This window comes from Malania oleifera, chromosome 13 (genome assembly GCF_029873635.1).
Source record: "Malania oleifera isolate guangnan ecotype guangnan chromosome 13, ASM2987363v1, whole genome shotgun sequence".
NCBI classification, from domain to species: Eukaryota; Viridiplantae; Streptophyta; class Magnoliopsida; order Santalales; family Ximeniaceae; genus Malania; species Malania oleifera.
The window spans coordinates 11,862,369-11,883,578 of NC_080429.1; the positions used below are offsets into that span (position 1 = coordinate 11,862,369).

The window sequence follows — 21,210 nt, forward strand, 5'->3', positions numbered from 1 at the left end:
ACACCATACTAAGATTTGAATCATTATTACAAGCAAAAGACTTAATAACAGGAACTGGAGAACATGCTGGAATAGGCAAAAGTAGTGGAAACAAGCGCCCCACTTTAGGTCCCTTCGCGATCAGCTCCCCCGTTAGTTGGTCTTGCACAACACAACCATTACTAGAAAAATTAACAGCACAATTGTTATCAACTAATTGACTAACAGAAATAAGATTTTTGGAAAGTTGAGCAAGAAACACATAATTGAACTTAGAAGAGGCATCTCCGACAGCAGCTATTGGCAAAGAACTGTCATTGGCAGTCTGAATAGCAGATTGACCAGTGTAGGGCCGAACATGACATAGGGTAGTGGGACTATTCGTCACGTGATTAGAGGCATACTAGGGACTGAGAAAATATTTATAGGAAGGGATCTGAATGGACACGTTGGAAGAGATAGTAAAAATTATGAGAGGATGCATAGAGGATATGGAGACAAAAATGAGTTTGGGGAGATGATCTTAGACTTTGTTATGTCATATGATTTTAGTATAATGAATACTTGCTTTAAGAAGAGAGAAGAACACTTAATAACCTTTAAAAGTGGACAAAATAGAAGTCAAATAGACTTTTTTTATTAACTAGGAGGGTAGATCGTTTATTATGCAAGGATTGTGAAGTTATTCAAGGTGAAAGCCTAACCACACAACATAAAGTCTTAGTGTTAGATATATGTATTAAAAAATTGAAGAAAAAGGATAAAATAAACTAGTGTAGGAGAGCTAGATGGTGGACCCTAAAAGGAGAAAATATAATTAAATTTAAAGATAAAATGATCAAAGATGGGGATTGAACCATAGAGGATGGGATAGATACAAATACTCTTTGGAATAGATTAGTTAGCTCTATTAAAAAGATAGCAAAAGAGATTTTAGGTGAATAAAGGGGAAGATTCTCAAATAGCAAAGAGAGTTGGTGGTGGGATAAAGATGTACAAAATATCATAAAGACAAAAAGAATTTAGTATAAAATGTGGCAAAAATGTAGAAATAGAAATAACTTTGAAAAATATAAGAAGGCAATAAAAGATGCAAAAAGTGCCGTTAGTGAAGCTAAATATGGATCATTTAATAGTTTGTATGATAGATTAGGTGCAAAAGAAGGGGAAAGAGATATATTTAAACCTGCTAAAGTTAGAGAAAGGAAGAGCAAGAACTTAGGAAATGTAAAATGTATAAAAAGTGAGGATGATATTGTCTTGGTTAAGGGCGAAGATATTAAAGAAAGATGACGAAGTTACTTTAGTAAGTTGTTTAACGAAAACCAAATAGAAGACTTAAACTTAGAATTGTCAAATGAGGAAAAGACTAAAAATATAAAATTTATTCGCAAAATTAGAGTTAATGAAGTTAAGTTTGCACTAAAAAAGATGAAAAATGGGAAAGCTATGAGACCAGATAACATCCCAACTGAAGTTTGGAAATGCTTGGGTGATAACGGAATTATATGGTTAACTAATTTATTTAATACAATTGTAAAAACTAAGAAAATGCCAGATGAATGGAGGAAAAACACTTTAATACTTATATAAAAAAATAAAGGAGATATTCAAAATTGTAATAACTATTGTGGAATTAAACTTATGAATCATACAATGAAACTATGAGAAAGGGTAGTTGAACAAAGATTGAGGTTAGAAATGAAGATCTCAGAAAATCAATTTGGTTTTATGCCTGGGAGATCTACCACAGAAGCTATTTATCTTTTAAGATGATTAATGGAAAAGTTTAAGGAAAAGAAGAGGGACTTGCATATGATATTTATTGACCTTGAGAAAGCATATGATAGGATACCTAGGGAAGTTCTATGGTGGGTTTTAGAAAAAAAGGGTGTATGTTGTAGGTATACCGATGTCATTAAGGACATGTATGATGGAGTAATGACTAATGTAAGGACTATAGATGGAGAAACTAGAGAATTTCCAATTACCATAGGTGTACATCAAGGATCTGCTTTGAGTCCTTATCTTTTTGCTTTAGTGATGGACCAATTGACAAAGTATTCAAAAGGAGGTTCCATGGTGTATGTTGTTTGCAGATGATATATTAATTGACAAAATTAGGAATGGAGTAGAGACTGAGTTAGAATTATGAAGAGAAGTTTTGGAATCTAGAGGCTTTAGGATAAGTAGAAATAAAACAGAATATATGAAATGTAATTTTAGTAATGATAGGAGGAATATTGGAGACAATGTTAAACTTGATGATGAAGAAATAAGTAGCACTTGTAGATTTCGATACCTCGGATCTATTATGCAAGCTGAAGGAGAAATTGAAGATGATGTAATGCATAGAGTTAAAGCAAGTTGGGTAAAATGGAGAAGTGCTTCAAGTGTGCTATGTGATCGTAGAATACCCTTAAAATTGAAAGGGAAGTTTTATAAGATAGCTATAAGACCAGCTATGCTATATGGATCGGAATGATGGGCGACGAAAAAACATAATATCCAAAAAGTAAAAGTTGTCGAGATGAGAATGCTTAGATGGATGAGTGGTATAACATTGAAAGATAAATTAAGGAATGAACATATTCGTGGTAAGTTAGGTGTAGCTCCTATAGAAGATAAGATAAGGGAGGGACGACTCAAATGGTATGGACACCTGCAACGTAGGCCACACATAGTGCACCTGTGAGGAAGAGTGACTTAATTACTGTGGGGGGCAGTAGAAGGGGTAGGGGTAGACCTAAAATAACTTGGGAGGAGATAGTGAGTAAGAATTTAATATCCTTGAATCTACCAAAAGAAATGGTCCATGATCGCATAAATTGGCGGAAAAGGATTCATATAGCCGACCCCACTTAGTGGGACTAAGGCTTGGTTTTGTTGTTGTTGATTAGAGGTACCTGAGTTCATATACCAGAGTTTAGTAGAATTGTTACCTTGGAGCCCCATTGCTGATAATGCCGAAATTAGCATCTGTTGCACCATTTAGGTTGTGTAGTAATTTGTTGTAGGAGGTGCAGGAATAGAGGAGTCACTTGAAGAAGAGCCACGGGCCACAAAAGTCACCGTGTGGGGTACAATAACAGAAGTCTGTAATGCCTGGGCATGACGATTCTGCGGGCGAATACGACAGTATTTGATAATGTGACCCTTCTTGCAATAAGAGCAGAATTTCTTGGAACAATTAGCAACGATATGCCCAAATTCTTTGCAGCAAAACATTTCGAGGTGTTAGAATGCGCAGGCGGTCCTTGTTGTTGAGCAGCATAAGCCACAGGGACAGACCCTAAACTACCATGAGATTGTGCCAGAGTAACTTGAGTTTTAAGCCGTTGTTCTTCACGAAGTAACTCACCAAAACAAACATCAAGAGAAGGAAAAGGAGAGCGATTCAGTTGAGACGAGCAAACAGATTCATACTTGGGGCGGAGTTTTATGAGAAACTGATCATGACGACTAGTCTCATGAAGACGTTGAACATCCGCAGTAACCAGATCAGAATATTTGTTTCAAAGAGTCAGAAACCCCGAATAATAGTCTTGGATGGAACGATTGTCATGTTGAAACATGGCAATCGCATGCTCTAACTGAAAACGACGGGCACTGTTATCTTGATGATACATTATTTTTAAATTAGTCCACATGAATTGAGCGGTGCGATAAGGTCGTAAATTGGGGGCAATATGTGGCTCAACCGAGCCAAGAAGCCAAGACATAATTCGAGCATCAAGCACAGCCCATGAAGGACAAGCCACTAGCTCCTTGGATTTATCAGGATTGGGTGCACGATCCATGCCATCAATATGACCCCAAAGATATTTTCCTTGGAGGAAAAGTTCAAATTGAAAAACCCATGTAGAATAATTGTTGCCCGTAAACTTGGCACATAGGTGCAGAGTCTATGCTAAATAAAGGAGAAAATTGAGAAGCCCAAAAAAAAAAACAAACAGACTGTGCCGAAAGAAAAAGACCCCCAGAAAATTTGCTGTGCCGAGAATCACAAGGACAGAGAAGCACCAGAAACAGCAACAGAGAGAACCAAGACCAACCTTCCTGCACTAAAAAATAAATCTTGAACCAAGAAACCTGCTGTGCCGAGACATAGAAATACCAGAAACAGCAACAGAAAGCTGTTTCCTGCTTGCCGAGAATCACAGGGACAGAAACCTGCTGTGCCGAGACAGAGAAGCACCAGGAACAGCAACAGAAAGCTGTTGCCTGCACTTAAATAAACGGCAAACTAGAAAACCTGCTGTGCCGACAGCCACTTAGCCACAGAAGTACTGAAAGAACAGAGAACAAAAAAGTTCCAGAAGAGAAAAAAAACCACAACAGCCACAGAAACGAGTGACACTTCCGAAACCGAGAAGAAAAAAAAATGTCGAAGGGGAAAAAAAGAAACTTAGTAGTCGGCTGGTTCTGATACCATGTCAAAGTATTGTGTGAATGGCCGAATGGTTTGGCCTTGAGTTCTGTATATTATATATAAACTTTACAAGAATGCTATACATGGAAAGTAAAGTAAATAAGTTCTAGCATGATTCTAGCTCTATACATGTAAACTATAATCTGTCAAGCCCTATACATGTAAGCTAAATATATGCTAACTGTACAAAATAATGAATTGAAAAAGGAAATAATTGTGGGCTGATGTAAGGAAAGAAATCTTTTGCTTTGCTGTTTGCTGTTCGGTTGACACCCTATAACTAAAGCCCAACCTAAAAACTTGAATTAAGCCCAAACAAACCTACGACCCAAACCCTTTAGGCCCAATAGGGCCTAACCTGGCCCAAACCCACCTAAACCTGCTTAACCCAAGCCCAACCCAACTAAAACAAAACTTCCCTCAATCCAATCTAAAAAACTTAAGCCTAATTACCCTAAGACCAATTCACTCGAGCCCAACACCCTAACCTAACCTAACTCTAGTTAGCAACCTAACCTAAGCCCCCTAAGCCTGTTTGGTTCCCTATAAAACCCAAGAAAGCCTAAAAAAATCCCAAAGAAAATCACAACAAAATCTCCAAAAAAATATAGGAAATAAAAATCAAAATAAGAGAGAGAGAGGAAGAAGATTCACCTTTGGGGTTCGGATTTTGGCTTTGGGGTTGGGGTCAAATGGCAGAGAGTTCGAGGCTCTCTACTCTTTGTTCTGATTCAAAACCTGCAAAAAGAGAGATGAAGGGGAAAGTTAGAGAGATGAGAGGAGAATGAGAATGAGAATGAGAGGAAAGAGAGACAGAGGGTGAGTGGGGAGATCCAAGAGTTAGAGAGAAGAGAGAGAGGAGAAAGACAGAGAAATGAAAACATGAGAGAGAGGGGAGAGATTATGCTGGCTCTATCGTGGATGACGGAGGTCGCCGAAGGAGTAGCTGTGGCTGCTGGCCCTAGTAGCCGGTGGCAGAGAGTGAGAGGATAAGAGAGATTGGGTAGAGAGAGAGAAATTCAGAGAGGGGGATTTGGGGGATGAAGAAAAGGGAAAAGAGAAAAAAAACAAAAAAATATATATTAAATTTTTTGAAAAAACTCAAAGTGGGATACGTGTCACCATATGGCTGGTGACATGTGGCACCACCATGTCCGGGTATTTGGGGGGCAATGTGGCATGATCTTGGCTATCCTTTTTGTGTTTTCTTTGAACGGCTGGGTCGCTATCACATTAGTGATCCACCCTTTTTATTTTAGTAAATCCCCTCCTGCCACATGGCAGTGATGTCACGCTGATGTCACCTGGCCACGTGTCATCCAAATTCTAAAAATAATATAGAAAATCACAGCCACCTGTGTGCTGCCACATGTCGCCACGATGGCTGACATGTGGCAGCCCCTGCGTTTTCCTGCCTCTACTCTTCCTTGAACCGGGTCAACCTAGTTTGACCCGGGTCAACACGAGCGGACCCGTTGACCTGGTTCAAACCGACTGAACTTGTTTGACATCATGAACAACCCTGTTTTTTTAAAATTAATAATAACTTTAAAAATGCATTTTAAATTCATTTTTAATTTATAAAAGTTAGGAAAAATAGAAAAAAAATTAGAAAAAAATCAGGGAAAACTAGGAAAAAATCTAGAAAAATAATAAAAAATTCTGAGATTCATTTTTTACTCAAAGGACTAAAAAAAAAAATAAAAAATATGTTAAAATCCCAAAAATAAATAATGATTGAGAAAATTTCTTAAAAATCTTGAAAAATTGCATAAAATTTCTAAACAAATAGATAAAAATTCTAGAAAAGTTTTGGGATAGTTTTTGCTTAGTTTTGCGTAGTTTCCCTTGTGTGGTTTGCTTATAATGTGCCTTGTTTGTCACATGAATGCATGTTTTGTCTTTTCTTCTATGTGTGCGTGTGTTTGCATGATTATGTGTGTATGGACACCCCCATGAGGAGGAGCATGATGAATTGAGGTTATGTAATCCTGGGTCATCACCTGAGTGGCGAGGAGTCTAGCAAAATCCCTTCAGGCTTGCTTGACAGAGATTCCGTTAAACCCCTCGATTTATGTGCATATTTCTCTTGTATGCCTTGTGGACCTTGTGGTTTACATTCTTTGGAATAAATACTTGCTTTATCGATTGCATGTGTTTTTGAATTGAAATTTCATAATAAATCTTCCTCTGAACTTAGGGGCTATGTCTTTGCATGCCCTTGAGAAATCGGAGGCAGGTGGCTTTTGCCTTTCGCAAAGCCTCTCAATATTTAAAGGTCCGGTAAAGGAAACGTCTAACTTGAAATAAATTTAATAAACAATTAATCCTCGTAGGAATCATTGGAGGTTGTGTCTTCGCACACCTCCGGGCATCTCAAGGTGAGAGTAGTTTCTGTCTTTCACAGGGCTGCCCAAAACATTATGGACTGGTAATTGAAATAAAGAGGAAGAATCTAAAATCTTGATCGGTTAATTTTGAAGGTGATCCTAAGCTAATCAGGTACCTTCCTGTGGATGAGAGTGAAGGGGTGCTAATTCCTTCCCTTTACATAACCTTACTCTCGATCCGACCTGGTAACGTAGACTATGGACTATCGGTTTCTTAGACCTAGGAATTAGAGAACAATGAATTGGTAGCATATTAAATAAGTGTTCTAACCTCAACAAGAGTTAAATAGGTTAGTGGCGACTCCCTTGGACTATATTTTGACTCATTTCTCATCACATGCATTATCTCTTTATATAACCTTGAGATCATCATTCGGTCGAGGCAACATGGAGATTCGACTCCTGTATTTTGAGAGTTGACCCCTCTGGGACGTTGTGACATTTTGGTACAAGCATGGGTGCATGGAATTGAAAAGGTCTAAGAAATGGGATCCTTAGGTTTATAAGTTTGCGAAAAACATGTCAGGCTGTCTTATGTTATTTGGTTTGTATTCAGGAATTTTTTTTGAACTATTTCTCTTTACATGTTATATTCCAGGTTTTCGAAGGAGAAATCAGTTTCCTTTCTGCTGTAATGGAATCATCAGATGGACTATATGCCGCTGCAGCTAGTCTAGGAATCAATTTGCAGCTGTTTTGCTCCCATTCATCTGATTTGACTGAGGAAATTGTGTTAAGCTGCATTGGATATGCTACTAAGTTAACTAGAGGACTCCCTAAAATGCCCGAATCAGAGACTCTTGCGGAATCTTTCCTTACAAACTTTCCTTCAATTAATGCACTTACGGCTCACACAATAATTTCCTCTGTTGGAACAATGCTCGAGTTTCTTGAATGGCCTCATGAGCACAGGATCCAGGCAATCCAGAAATATCATGTTCCTAATGGAAGTGTTGCTCTATTAAATGCTCTATGCAGATATGGAGAGCGGGAGGATTCTAAATCTGGAATGACTGATTGTTGTTCTGCATCTTCTGCTCCTGACTCAGAAAAATCCCACTGCAAAGTTGGTTCTGAAAGAAAGGAAAGGAAACATATAGATGGTCCTACTGAAATTGACATACCAAGGGATGACTTAATGCATTTTGCGCCTCTGAATGAATTTAAACTCAATCCTTCTAAGGCATCCAAACCAGTTGATTCTGCCATATTAAAAAGTCCTCAGATTTTCAAGAAGCCCAATTTCTCTCTGAATAACAAACTTTTAAGACAAAATCAGGGATTGGATATGCCAATGATGAAAAATTTGGACCACCTTAAAATCAATAATTCTGAGGATCTGCATGAGGACTTCACAGGTGAAGTTATTGACTTCAGTGAGAGGTCTTTGTTAGACGATGACTTTTCTGCTATTGCAAACTCTGCAAAACTTTTGAGTTTAGTTCCTGGGGTGGAAAAACAACCTGTGGCAAGAAGTTCTAAAGCTGCAAGAAGATTGTCATTTGGTAAAACCAATCATCCCCCTTTTCCCTTGGCCTCTGAGATAAACTCTGATTCAAATATCTGGAGTACTATAAACGATCCCAAACATAATATGATGGAAGGTATTAGTGGATATGTTGATGATAAAAGCAGTTGTCTCACTTTTCCCATGGCTGCAGAGATCAACTCTGATTCAGATATCAGGGATACCATTAAAGATCGCAAACATAATTTGAGGGAAGTTGTTAGAGGATATGTTGATGATAAAAGCAGTTGTCCTACTTTTCCCTTGACTACAGAGTTCAACTCTGGTGCATGGGATACCGTAAAAGATCTCAAACATAACTTGAGGGAAGGTATTAGTGGCTATGTTGATGATAAAAGCAGTCATCCTACTTTTCCCTCAGCTGCAGAGATCAACCCTGATTTGGATATGTGGGATACCATAAAAGTTCAAAATCATAATCTGAGGGAAGGCATCAGAGGATATGTTGATACAGATTTCAACAATGAAAACATGCCTTTAAAGCTCCAGGAAAAAATCATACAAGATAGTTACACTCAGAAATCTGCAGGAGATTTCCCTGGGTCGTTAAGACGAGACAAAAAAAAATCCCATTATGGCAGAACACCTTTCTCCAATGCCATTCATTCAGGTCAACCACAAGAAGAATCACCCTGGACAATAGAGTTCCTCAACAGAATCAGGGAAAAGAGGAGGTTGCGTCTGGAGTCCCTTCCATGTGACACATCCACCCCTCGTTTTGGGCATTCTGGAAAAGTATCAAATGTTGCTAAGAGAAAAAGTCCATCTATTCTTGATTATTATAGGTATCAAGGGGGCAGAAGCGCCTTACCCAAGAAAATTACAGAGCGAAAGAGGCAGAAGCAATCTATACCAGCTTCAAGTTCATCTAACAATCAGGGCCGTACGGGCACTCTTCTTCCAATGTGGACTCCCATTGATAAGAGAGCAAGACAGGTGCTTGTAAATTTAAATCATGACTGCTAATTTTATATAATTCATTTTCTGTTGTATTGAACTTCTATGCCTAATCAACTGCAGACTCTGTCTTTTGCAATGAATGGAAGTGGAAGCCAAACTAGGTTGGTCTGGAGCAATGAAAATGCACAGGGCCTGAGAAAAAGATTTCGAAATCAAACATGATGCAGCTGAATTATTGGTGCCATACGTATGGATGTTGGTAATGAAATTAGAGTCAGTATTTGATTCTGTAAATGGTAATTGTGTTGAAGGAGCATGATCCTTTGTTAATTTAAGGTTACTGTGTGCAGCTCATTGGCCCCCAAACCTGCAGTGTTGGTGCATATTTTGGGCAATGCAGATTTGCTTAAAGTACATACATAACTGCACTATTACAAGTAAGCTCCTTCATCACACACCAGAGTTGTTCCAAGGTTCGGTAATAAACATTCTAATTTGCTACAAAGATTATATTGACTTGGCCTAGGTTGAGCATTTATGCAAAAGCTTAATGTGATATGTTCATTTTGTATGATGCCCATATGGACATTTTCTGGACACCATAAAATGACATGATGGAGCTTGAATTTTATATCCTGATTTGGCAATGCACTGCATCTCTCTCTCTGCCTCTTGCTGTTTTGATCAAGTGAACTCCTTTCACCATACTGATCACTGAATTTGATTCTGGCCAATGAAAGCACTGCAGACAGTGCCAAATGTTAAGGACCAGATGGATGGTATTTTAGTTCATGGCTTTATCTTCAGATCCTTGTACCATATCCACCTTTATTATTGTAAAAGAAATCCATCAGGGAGCCACTAGAATTCTGTCCTCAGATCTTGGATCTGTATATAATCATTCACAACCTGAAGGTGATTGAAGTTCAATAGTTAACGAGGATGGGAACAAAGCTGTGTGTAACTTTGAGTATGAGCTACTATTGCAGACTTTCTGTAAAAAACTTTCAGAAGATAAAAAAATTCCTCTTTATTCCTTGCTGTTTTAAAATTTTCATTTTTTGTCAGCTCAATGGATTCTGACATTTGCCAGTAGCAATATTGTGACAGAAATTTCTGTTTTTTGAGCACCACCATAATAAACCCCAACCACCACCACACCACGTGCGGCAGGGGAAAAAAAAAGAAAGGAAAAATTAGGAAGAAGAAAAACATGAGAAAAATACTACTACAACTTGAGCACAACAGCTAAATTGGTTGACCTCTTATTTTATATCATCCCTAAAGTGGGAGATGAACATCAATCCATACAAAATATGATTGTTCTATTGATGTACATGCTTTTTTTTACTTTTTTCTTTCCTGATCAAATTTTGATATAAATGTCCATGCCTTGATTCGAATCAGTTGCTTCATGTATGTGTAGTTCCTACTTTCTGGATCCAGTGTTTGAGTGAATTAGTTCTTCTTAGCATTCTTAAGATTACGGAGAGTCATTACGAGCTGTTGCCTTTCACCTTCTACCTCTGCGAACTTGAGACTTATTTCTGAATATCTCTCTTGCATTTCTTTCAGCTCGCTTTCCATAAATTTATTTCTTTCCTTTAGTAATGTGGTCTCACTTAAATTATTCTTGTCGCTGGTATTGGAAGTGCTGGAAACTTTCATCTCTTTCTTTGAACAAATTTCTACTTCACTGTGAAAACCAGGAGAGAGAGAGAGAGAGAGAGAGAGAGAGAGAGAGAGAGAGAGTACAGCAATGAGAAATGTGTCTAAATCCTTAACTACACAATTTTTTTTAATATATAAATGCTAATCATCTTCAAAAGCGGCCAAAACTTATGAGATAGAAAAATGAAGCTTGAAGTTTATGCAGAATAGTACTTGTACCTTTGGGCTGGTGCGAAGCCAACTCCATTGCCCATGGTAATGTTACTCTCGAAATGCTGTAAGTTCTCTCTTATGTTTCCTCCAGGCTTACAAGCATTGGCAGAAACATATCCAGCTTGTCCAGCCTCCTGTACCTCAAAAATTAACTTTTGCATGAGACATCATTTATACATGGTTGGTTTGTATGGAAAGTAAATTCTAGAAGATAGAATCATCAAAGATCAAGGCTGTCTTTTAGAAGCTCAAATTTGTGGCTTTCTTTAGACATCTAATAAAAAAAAACTGGTACAACACTGAGTAAAATTTGATGGTTGGGAAATTCCTCAAACCAGTGTATAGAAACACTTTTGGAAGGGATGTTGGTTTTTATATATTTTATGAATATTGCATCAAGAAGGTTGAGAGGATCCCTCCTTGATAAATGCATTAGTAATTATTGAACTATGTTGTCACACCTGTGTCTGGTCCAAGTTGCCATAAAAAAGGCTTGATGAGCTGGTCTTTATCCTGTTTAACGGCCACTGGTCTTGCTTAGAAAATTAATGCTACCTTCTGTATGTTTATGATAAAAACAGTTATTTACCTTTTGGAATTGATGCTCATATAGTCTTTTACTATGGTGGACTTGTTCAACTCTGCTATCCAGTTCTTCGAGCTTGTTGCTGAGATCCTTTTCCTTCGCCAGAAATGAATTGGCAGAGTTTTCGAGAGCAGCTTTCTTCAGTTTAACCTGCTCCTGCATGACATTGTAATAGTGTTTGTATCATGTCCATGATGAACAAGCACAAAAATGTTTGCAGCAAAGCTGAATAAGTTGTCTAAATGCATGTAAGGTGTGTTCAACCATGAAATATTTTCAAAGAGGAGAAAAGGATTTTCTATGCCTTTTTATGATCCTAACATATGCCTATTTTGTTGTCATAAAGTGAGACGTGCAACCTATTCCTAATCTTTCTCGTATGTGGGGCAAGTGGTCTACTTAATTTCTGATGCAATAGTTGGAGTCGCACAATTACCTCGTGTGACCATAGGTTTGTCATCAAACTAAAAGCCTCCTTTGAGTCAGGAGGTTGGGGAGCTTTTTTATTCTTCTCTACACTAATGATCGTGTCTTCCTTCTTCTGTAGCTCACTCTTTAGCTTAACCACTTGTTTCCTGAGGTTTTCCTTCTCCAACTTTTCTTCGTAAATGTTATGTTTCAACTCATTATACTGAGCTATAAGGTTTTCTACTTCAGACCGTAGAATCCCAGATATTATCTTGTTTTCATCCTTCATACACTTTATAGTATTCAATTCCTCTTGTGTTTTTTCAGCTTCCTGCTTTACTGTAGCAAATTTTCTCCCTAACACCGTTTCTTTGTTCCATCCTTGTAATAGCATCTCAGTTTCCGCAACCAGTGTCTTCATTTGTTCCACTTCACATCCCAGTTTTTCATTCTGTTCTGCTTGTTTAATTAAGTCATACTTCTCCTCTGTGAGCATGTCTATCTTGTCTCTGAGGGTTTGGATCTCTGATAAGAAAGCCCCCTGCTTTTCTTCCTCAATCCTTTTTGCATATTGAAGTTGCCTGGATTTGTCATCAAGTTCCAATGACATCTGCTCTATATGTTTTGTCTTCATATCTAGTTGGGCAGAAAGCTCTTGCACTTTCACCTCATACCGGTCTTTATTTAACTCAAGCTCTTTGTTTACTTTCTGTAGCATTTCTTCAAGATTTGTTTTTTGCAGACGCAGCTCATTAGTTTCTTCCACTGCTTTCTTGGTTAGCTTTTCATTCTCATCAAACTTTGACTCCATTTCCACAGATATCCTTCTCAATTCCTCTTGTAGCTGTTCAGTTGCATTAGCATTATTCCACCTTGTCTTTCTCAAGGCTTCCTCTGCCTGGACTGCCCTCTGTTCCTGCTCAATTTTGGCATGTGCCATGGCTTCTAGGTCATCTTCAAATCCCTGTGCTTGCCTTTTCAATTCTTCCTCCAAGCTCTTAACCTGGTTTTCAAGTTTGTTAATCTTATCCAGAGATTCCAATAATTCCCGTGTCTTCTTCATGTGTTCGGTCTCTAATATTTCTACCCGGCTTTCAAACTGTTTTATTATAGTCACAGAATTTGAGAAATAATTTTGCATTTTTATCTGTTGTAGCTCGTTTTGCTCCAACTTTGCACAAAAATTATGGTTTTCCTGCTTCAAAATCTCATGGTCCAGTGCAAGTTGTTTTGTGTGCATCTGTAACTCTTCCCTATCTCTCCTGCTGACCTCTAATTCACTGTACAACTCTGTGATCTTCTGCTTTAACAGGTCTTTTTCCTTAGCATTGCTATCCTCCTCAACCTGTTCTTGTGTGTCTTGGTCATCATCATTCAATTTCTGTATAGGAATTCTTTCCACAGCCTTTTCAGCATTCTTACTGGTTTCTATTTTGCTTAGTAGTTGAGCTACTTCCCTATTTCTTTGCTCCAGGATTTCATCGAGCCCTCTTACTGCAAGAATCAATTCATATTTCGAGTCTTCTGTCCTTTGGAGTTGCAACCGAAGATTGGCATTTAATTCTTTTTCATGATTGAGGTCTTGACTAATCTCATCCAACAGGGCTCGCGAGTTCTTGCTTTCAGGTAACTTGTTCAAAACTTCTGTCTCATCAGTGCTTTTTTGCAAGGATTGTAGCTGCTTGCATTCTGTTTTAAGTTCATCTCTCTCCTGCTTAAGCTTGCTCATTTGCCTCGATAGATCCTGCCCCCTTTTACTCTCCCTTACAATTTGCTTCCGAAGTGATTGTAATTCCAGATCTGTTATCTCTGCCTGCCTTGACAAAATAGAAATTTCATTTTTAAGCTTTTGGATTGAACGTTCTGAAACCTCTTGCAAATTTTCTCTTGATTCTTCAAAGCTGTTTGCTGAGTCAACTAAACTTCCATCTGAATCTAAATCGACAGACCAATCCGTGTTTGATCGTTGATGTGCATAATCCTCTGTTGTTATGGCATTGACCATTCCATTTTGAGGCATGGAGCTTTGTATGAGAGTAGTTTTCTTCAATTCAAATTTTTGTGGGCTATTTTGTTTAGAAATGGTATCTGAGGTTGATGTTACTGCAGCAATAAAACCATTAGATGCTGTGAAGCTGCAATTTTGTTCAGGATTTGGGGATGCTCTGTCTGAGTGCCCATCCTGTGAAACAGCTCAATTTCAATGTGACAATCTTGCAGTTATAGTGCTTGGAGCTTAAAGGATGAAAACTTACCTCAGTGGAATTATATTTTTTGTTCATATTGTTGGAATTGATGGTCACAGCTCGATTTTCCTCAACCTCTCTGCAAAGTTTATGTAAAGAAAGAGGTATGATCAATTAGCAAATGCAAAAAAATTGAGCAACTCAATCTGGATGTTGACATTCATCATCACCTTTCATCAAAAGCTCCCTGCATTCTCTGAATAGTCACCTGTCTCATTGATAACTTCATGTAAGATTATTTCTAATTTTAAGTTTAATCAGTATTTAAAAAATAAATAAAAAATTCAGACCTACAACTGGGAACTTTTGAAATTGAGAACAGGGCTATAAATAAGACAAACTGCTCTTGGACTGCCAGGGCTTGGCCCGAGCTTGGTTGAAATGAATCAACCAAGCGCAACCAAATGAAGCTTATTTTCAAAAACTTGCTTGCAAGCTTATAGCTTGATTCCTGTCAATTAAAGCTTGGGTTTGAAATTTGATATGGCTTGTACAAAACAGCAGTGTGGGTGATCAAGTCAAGCTTTGGCAGCAAGTTGAAGATGTGTGGTGTGTGTGTGGAGAGAGAGAGAGAGAGAGAGAGAGAGAGCTAACATGCAAAATTGCACTGGATCTTGAATTCTCAAGGGGCAGTGACAGAGTAAAACACTTGGTTGCCTCAGCATAATCAGCAAAATTAACCGAGACTTCTCCCAGAAAACCTGATTTTGATGATCCCTGTGATAGTCCAAGAGATTAGAACACACCCAACAGTAACCCACTCAAGAAAAATCCAAAAATGTTGTTATCCCGTACAGTTGAAATGATGAAATGGTAGATTTTCTTCTGAATTCTTCCTGTTTTCAGCTCCTTGATGAGTTTCACTGTTTCATAGACAGGATTCTCCCATGAACAGGTTCCATTCTGGACTGCAGCTTTCTGTAATCTCACCGTCGGCTTTCCAACATCCTCTGGAACTAAAGACATCATCAAAGTGGTTCTGCCCGACTCTGGCACCTAAAGACAACGCAAGATACCAAACCAGGTGAAATCATATCACTCTGCATCTCCAATTACTTAACTACTCTGCGAACATTTTCTACAATTTATCTTGTATTTCTAGGGTGAATTTTTTCAGACCTGCAATTCTTTATCAAGCCATCCTGAGACTAAACTAATTGTTGAATTTAACAAACAATGTTAGCTTGCCTCAGATAGGTACCTGAGTTGCCTGAAACTGCAATTTGAATACAACTTTGATCTTCTTTTCGCTTCTCCATCTCACTGGCTTGAACATCGTCTGCCCAAATCAGTGATCTCTGTGAACAATGCCAGAAACTCAGTTTTGAGTTTTCGATAACGCTGTGCTAGTCAGAAACCAACATAGGTCAGCTTCTCATCTACTGCTTGGTACAAAAATTATCTGAAAGAAACAAAAAAAGGCTTTCATTGTTAAGATTCCATCGTAGCTATACGTATGGAACACTCAAATGCTGCTCAGAGTTCTGAATGAGATCTGAAGACACTCTCAAGTCAAAACTGAAGAAATAAAAAAAAAATGTGGTACAAAATATGATAACCCATGTTTGGGAGCTTGGATTTTGATTCTTGATTTGGATTTATATAGATTAGAATTGGATGAAATGTAAAATTATATAAGGTTTTGTCCCTATCCACACAAATCCAAATCAGGGTCTGAAATCCAGACAGCCAAACACAACTTAAGAAGCTTCAGTGGAGCAGTTTAGTACAAACCATATGCTGGGAGGAAGAGCTCTGAGTCACCCTTGTCTTATATCCTAGTTGCCTGCGGCAGGCAGGTGATGTGTGGCTCTAAATGGCACCGCCATACCATTTCAACCAATAGAAGAGGTCAACTCTTTCAGATTTTCCCTTTGCCCTGCGCTAGTTTGCTGTGACACCGCAGGAAAAATCAAGTGCCCAAGTTGAATTTTTTGTTAGATGGTTTACTTTGCTTCCTATGAGATCCGTGTTGCCGTCTACTAAGCTGAATGGTTGTACTTACTTAGGTGGGGGTTTTGGAATCCTCGCTGCCAATTCATGATGAGTTTTAAACCCAGAACTTTTTACCGTTTCTCTAAAGTCTTGACAGCCAAACAAAGTTTTAAGACTACATTCTTAGATTCTGTTTGAATTTTGTTTGAGAAAAAGGAAAAAATATATATTTAATTATATATATATTTATATAAAATATTATTAGGAATGAAAACTTATTCTCATCTATACTTAGAAAACCATAACATGGGGGCTTCTATGCTCTTGAATTCTAGTCTTTGAATTCAAAAAAGAAAACAAAACTATAAGATCCAACAAAAAAAAATTTATGATTCAATGAATAATATATTTATTATAATGACACATAGTTATGATACACTTTTGTAGCTCTTTTTGTAAAAGGAAAGGCATTAATTCAATGTGTAGTTAACACATAAATTAGTTACATGTTTTTTTTATTAGAAACTGTCACAAATTGGTCTAATTAATTTTTTTATTTTTAATTCATGATAGTATGCATTTTAAGGTATATGATACTAGTTGGCAGTGATAAAAAACATATTTTTATTAATTTATTTAGAGATTAACAAGTCATATGGGATTGAACCATTGATTCTTACAATGGAACAACTGATGCACATAAGTCATGTTCGTATTCTGAATTTTATTTTGATCAACGAGACTTGGGGCGGAAGACGCTGATCCGCAGGTTTGGTGCCGCACCAGGGGGTCCCAAGGGTTCATTGGTGGCTGAAGTTTCTATGTAATAAAAAAAAAAGTATTTTCTTGGGATCAAATCCATAACCAATCAGTAATTAAGGAACAATCAGCCATAAATGTCTGCTCTTATGAATCTAAATCAACAATGATAAAAAGTATTTGGATTGGCCGCATTCCAATCGAAAGCTTAGAATTTGCACACTTAATTTTGAGTACAATTCCAAGAAGCGACTGTTATTTTTTTTCAAGCCTCAAACTGTAAGAAGAAGACGACATTTTGAGTTCTACAAAGCTGTCCCTACAAAGCAAGCAAAAAGTAATGATGTATCATCATCCCGGCAAGTGCAGGATTGATGGCTTGATGGCGAAATGGTGAACGATGGTCAATCAACCCCGCCCCCCAAGTTGCTCTATAACTGCGTGGAAACACATGGGGACGCAGACAATAGGCATGGCACATGGAGAGGGTGGAGCCTTTTGAGTAGGCTCCAGCCTTACAAAAGCTAAGTCTTGACTTTTTGAAAATAGATACATTCTAATTTCTACATTCATAATTCATTCAGCTTGGTTTCTCTCTCTAGTTGACCAAATTATTAATTACCGTACTGTCCTTGGTAAAAATCTTAATTAAACTAGAAACATTGGCCTACCAAGAATTCTCTCACACAAAAAAAAAAAAACTGGGCTCTAAGAAAGAAAATGTAGTGAAGAGCCCCGAATGTAGATTCAATAGCATGTGTGCTATCTCTAACATTAAAAGTTAGTGAACTTGAATCATGAAATTAATCTCTACAAATATAAAAAGAAAGTTGATGCTTCATAACTTCTTTATATTCTAAATAATGTGAAAATTTGATACACTAAATTGGGGGTGAAGAAATTGAGTTCAATAATTTGTAAAATAGATTGTTTGGACTATTTGATTTTGAGTGTTTTTTTTTCTTAGAATTTTCTATTAACAAGATGGCGAATTGAGTTTGCTTGATATGGATATGCACATCAAATCATTGTGGTGGTGATTGCCGTCATAAATTGAGCTTATTCAGGACATTGTACTTGTCTGTGACTGCTTGTCTTGTGCATTTGAGATGAGTTTCTATCATGTAAATACTAGTGTAGGGTTATTTTTTAGAGATAGCTTTTCCCTTGGGTAAAAAGGGGAGTATGACTTCTCGATTATATTGATGTTTCCTAGTGTTAGAGTGAGAATAGCATAGAAATTTCTTTAGGGGAGGGTGAGTGTTCATCAATTTATAAAACTCACTAGCTATTGTCAATTTGTTTAGCTTACTTGCCTCCCTCGCTAGACACACATTATTAATGGAGATGTTGATAATGAATTACATGACTTCAATGTCTACTACTTAAGTGTCATTACTTTCATAAGTTGCTTATTGCTTCCACTTATATATGCTTGAATGACAACGAAATTATTTTGTTGGTGAATTGTGGTAAACGTTAGGTAGGTTGGTTAAATAAGAGGGCTTTAACTAGTGCCGCACGGTCCTTTCACAAAGGTGTGTAATATTTGGCTCGTCACACCTGGTATCAGAGTTTGGTTAGTTGTTACATGAATTCAGTTGCCTTCGTTATGGGATTGGTAAAACGCGGATAAATGACCATGTCGACTAATGCCCAAAGAATTGATGTGCTAGAAGCACAGGTTGAAATGGCAGCCAACAATGTGGCCATAAAGATGCCTCGACTGACGGAACGTGTTGATGAATTGAAGGGATCACAAAAGCATCAACAAAGTTCAATGGTGGAAATGTTAGAGGACTTTCACCACACTGTCGATACCTTGCAAGCTCAGATAGCTTATCTGACTCCAAAGACGAATGTGATGGTTCTTGCTATGGGAATCTCTACACTTTGGGGTTTAGCAAGGCTAATGTACCAAAACCCAAGACATGTGGGTGCTCATGATGCCAACGAGTTGGATAATTTCTTATTTGATATGAAGCAATACTTTCACGCTTTGAGGATGGACTCAAAATAGGTGAAAGTGGATACTGCGATTATGTACTTGGCTAGTGATGCCAAATTGTGGCGGCGTACTAAGTACAATGAAATAAAGAATGGAAGTTGTGTAATGGATTTTTAGGTAGACCTGAAGAGAAAGCTCATGGACCAATTTTTTCTTGAGAATGTTGAGTACAATGTTAAGAGGAAGTTGAGAGATCTCAAGCATACTAGATCAATCAGGGAATATGTCAAACAATTTTCTCCTTTGATGTTGGATATTAGGGATATGATGGAAAAGGACAAGCTATTATATTTTCTTGAGGGGTTGAAACTATGGGCAATGACATAACTTCATAGGCAAAGAGTTCAATACTTGTCTACCACACAAGCTGTCGTGGAACACTTGACTAACTATGCTGGTGATAATATTGCTTTGTCCAAAGAGAGTGGCGCATGTGGAAACAACGGAAAGTCTTTTAAGAAGGGCAAATCCAAAAGTGGGTGAGCTGACTATAAGACATCAACTTCAAAAGAAGCTCCATCGTCTCGAGGGTTCAACACACCCACTAGAAAGGTTAGAATTTCATGCTACTTGTGTCGAGTCCCTCATAGAGTTGTTAAGTGCCCTCATAAGGCATCATTCAATGCCTTACAAACTTTCACCGCGGAGTAGACATAGGAAAGTGATGAGGAAGAGGAGCATACCCCGAGGATGGGTGCAATGCGGCTGGTGAATGCATTGGAAAAGCATGTGAAAGCACCAAAAGTTACACAAGGGAAAGGATTGATGTTTGTGGACTTGAGGATCAATGAGAAGAGTACTTGTGCTATGGTGGATACCGAGGCTACCAATAATTTTGTTTCATAAGGAGAAGCAAGACGACTCAACTTATCCTTGGAGAAGGATTCAAGACACATGAAAGTGGTGATTTTGTAGCCTAGCCTACTCTAAGAGTAGCCAAACAAGTGACTATGAAGCTTGGATAGTAAGTCATGAGAATTTCACAGCGGTTCCATTGGATGACTTCCAAGTCATTTGGGGAATGGAATTCCAGAGGGAGACTAAGGCAGAACCAGTGCCTTTTGTTGGTTCCCTATGTTTGATGGGAGATTATCTTTGCATGGTGCAAGCCGTTGCAAAGAAAGGAGACGATGAGAAGTGCCTTTCAACCATGAAACTCAAGAAGGGATTAAGAAGGGGTAAGCAACATATCTAGCCATAATGGTGGTAGAGGAAGTAGTATGCTAAGAGTTGGTGCCTATGACCATCCAAGCTATGTTGGATGAGTACAAGGAGATGATGCCAAATAAGTTGCCTCACAACTTGCCTCCACAATGGGGTGTGAAGCATGAGATCGAATTGTTTCTAGGAGTGAAACCACTTGCTAAGGGGCCATATTGGATGACGCCTCCAGAGCTAGTAAAGTTGAGAAAACAATTTGATGATTTGTTGGAAGTGGGATATATTCGCCCTTCCAAAGCACCGTTTGAAGCACCGGTGTTGTTTCAAAGGATACATGATGGGAGCATACCGATGTGTGTAGACTATCGCAAGCACAACAAGGTGATAGTGCGGAACAAGTATCCTATTCCGTTGATTGTTGATTTATTTGATCATTTGAGTCATGCCAAGTAGTTCACTAAACTCAACTTGAGGTTGGGCTACTTGGCTCACTCTAAAATGAGTAGCGCAAAAGCTATCCTAAGTATAGGAGTTCTTTCGTGTAATAATTAGCCCAAAATGCTAGATCGTTTCCTTAGGGAATGTAGCTTAATTTCAAACTCACGTTAAAAAAAAAAAGGAGAAGATAAAACATTTACTGAACATAGTTCAGATTCAAATTCCTGGATTTTTGAGAGTTTGTAACTAAATTGAAACAATGGAAAACATAAACTACGAACCTAACATGCATAAAGTAAATGACAAGAAAAGGATAACGATAAATAAACAATGGCAAGTAAACGACAAAAACAACCAAAGCTTTAAATATTTAAACAATGAACCAAAAATAAGAATTTCGTTCATCTAACAAAAACCATTCAATACTAAAATAAACCCAACACAATAAAAATAACTTTAAAAAAAGTCTAGCAATATCTTAAATAAAAAAAAATAACTCAATCCAATTTCACTAATCTAACAAGATATTCAAATAACCTTAAAATAAAGCATAAAA

General features: G+C 37.8%; 2 protein-coding genes across 8 annotated transcripts in view; one reads left to right on the forward strand and one right to left on the reverse strand.

The window, feature by feature from the left end:
* Positions 1 to 10,270, forward strand: part of LOC131146701 (protein SHORTAGE IN CHIASMATA 1) — a 29,608-nt gene extending 19,338 nt beyond the window's left edge. For 4 of the 6 annotated variants that reach the window (XM_058096451.1, XM_058096453.1, XM_058096454.1 and 1 more), the window contains exons 8-10: positions 7,400 to 9,265; positions 9,350 to 9,488; positions 9,580 to 10,270. In XM_058096451.1, coding sequence (XP_057952434.1) covers positions 7,400 to 9,265; positions 9,350 to 9,451 — 1,968 coding nt within the window. In that variant the 3' untranslated portion in view covers positions 9,452 to 9,488; positions 9,580 to 10,270. Of the gene's footprint in view, positions 1 to 7,399; positions 9,266 to 9,349; positions 9,503 to 9,579 lie in introns of all 6 variants that reach the window. The other 2 variants (XR_009134437.1, XM_058096452.1) reach the window with 2 other exon arrangements.
* A 194-nt stretch (positions 10,271 to 10,464) lies between these two features.
* LOC131146703 (uncharacterized) lies at positions 10,465 to 16,435 on the reverse strand. 2 transcript variants are annotated; one of them, XM_058096456.1, is made up of 10 exons: positions 16,088 to 16,435; positions 15,555 to 15,755; positions 15,149 to 15,349; positions 14,948 to 15,070; positions 14,524 to 14,561; positions 14,363 to 14,432; positions 12,136 to 14,289; positions 11,703 to 11,855; positions 11,120 to 11,247; positions 10,465 to 10,925 (listed from the first exon to the last, which is right to left on the reverse strand). In XM_058096456.1, the coding sequence occupies exons 2-10, from the start codon at positions 15,627 to 15,629 to the stop codon at positions 10,688 to 10,690; spliced, it is 3,180 nt and encodes a 1,059-aa protein (XP_057952439.1). In that variant the 5' UTR covers positions 15,630 to 15,755; positions 16,088 to 16,435; the 3' UTR covers positions 10,465 to 10,687. The 2 variants fall into 2 exon arrangements, with proteins under 2 accessions (XP_057952439.1, XP_057952440.1); XM_058096457.1 differs by having other exon boundaries at positions 11,703 to 11,849; positions 16,088 to 16,420.
* Between the last annotated feature and the right edge of the window lie 4,775 nt (positions 16,436 to 21,210).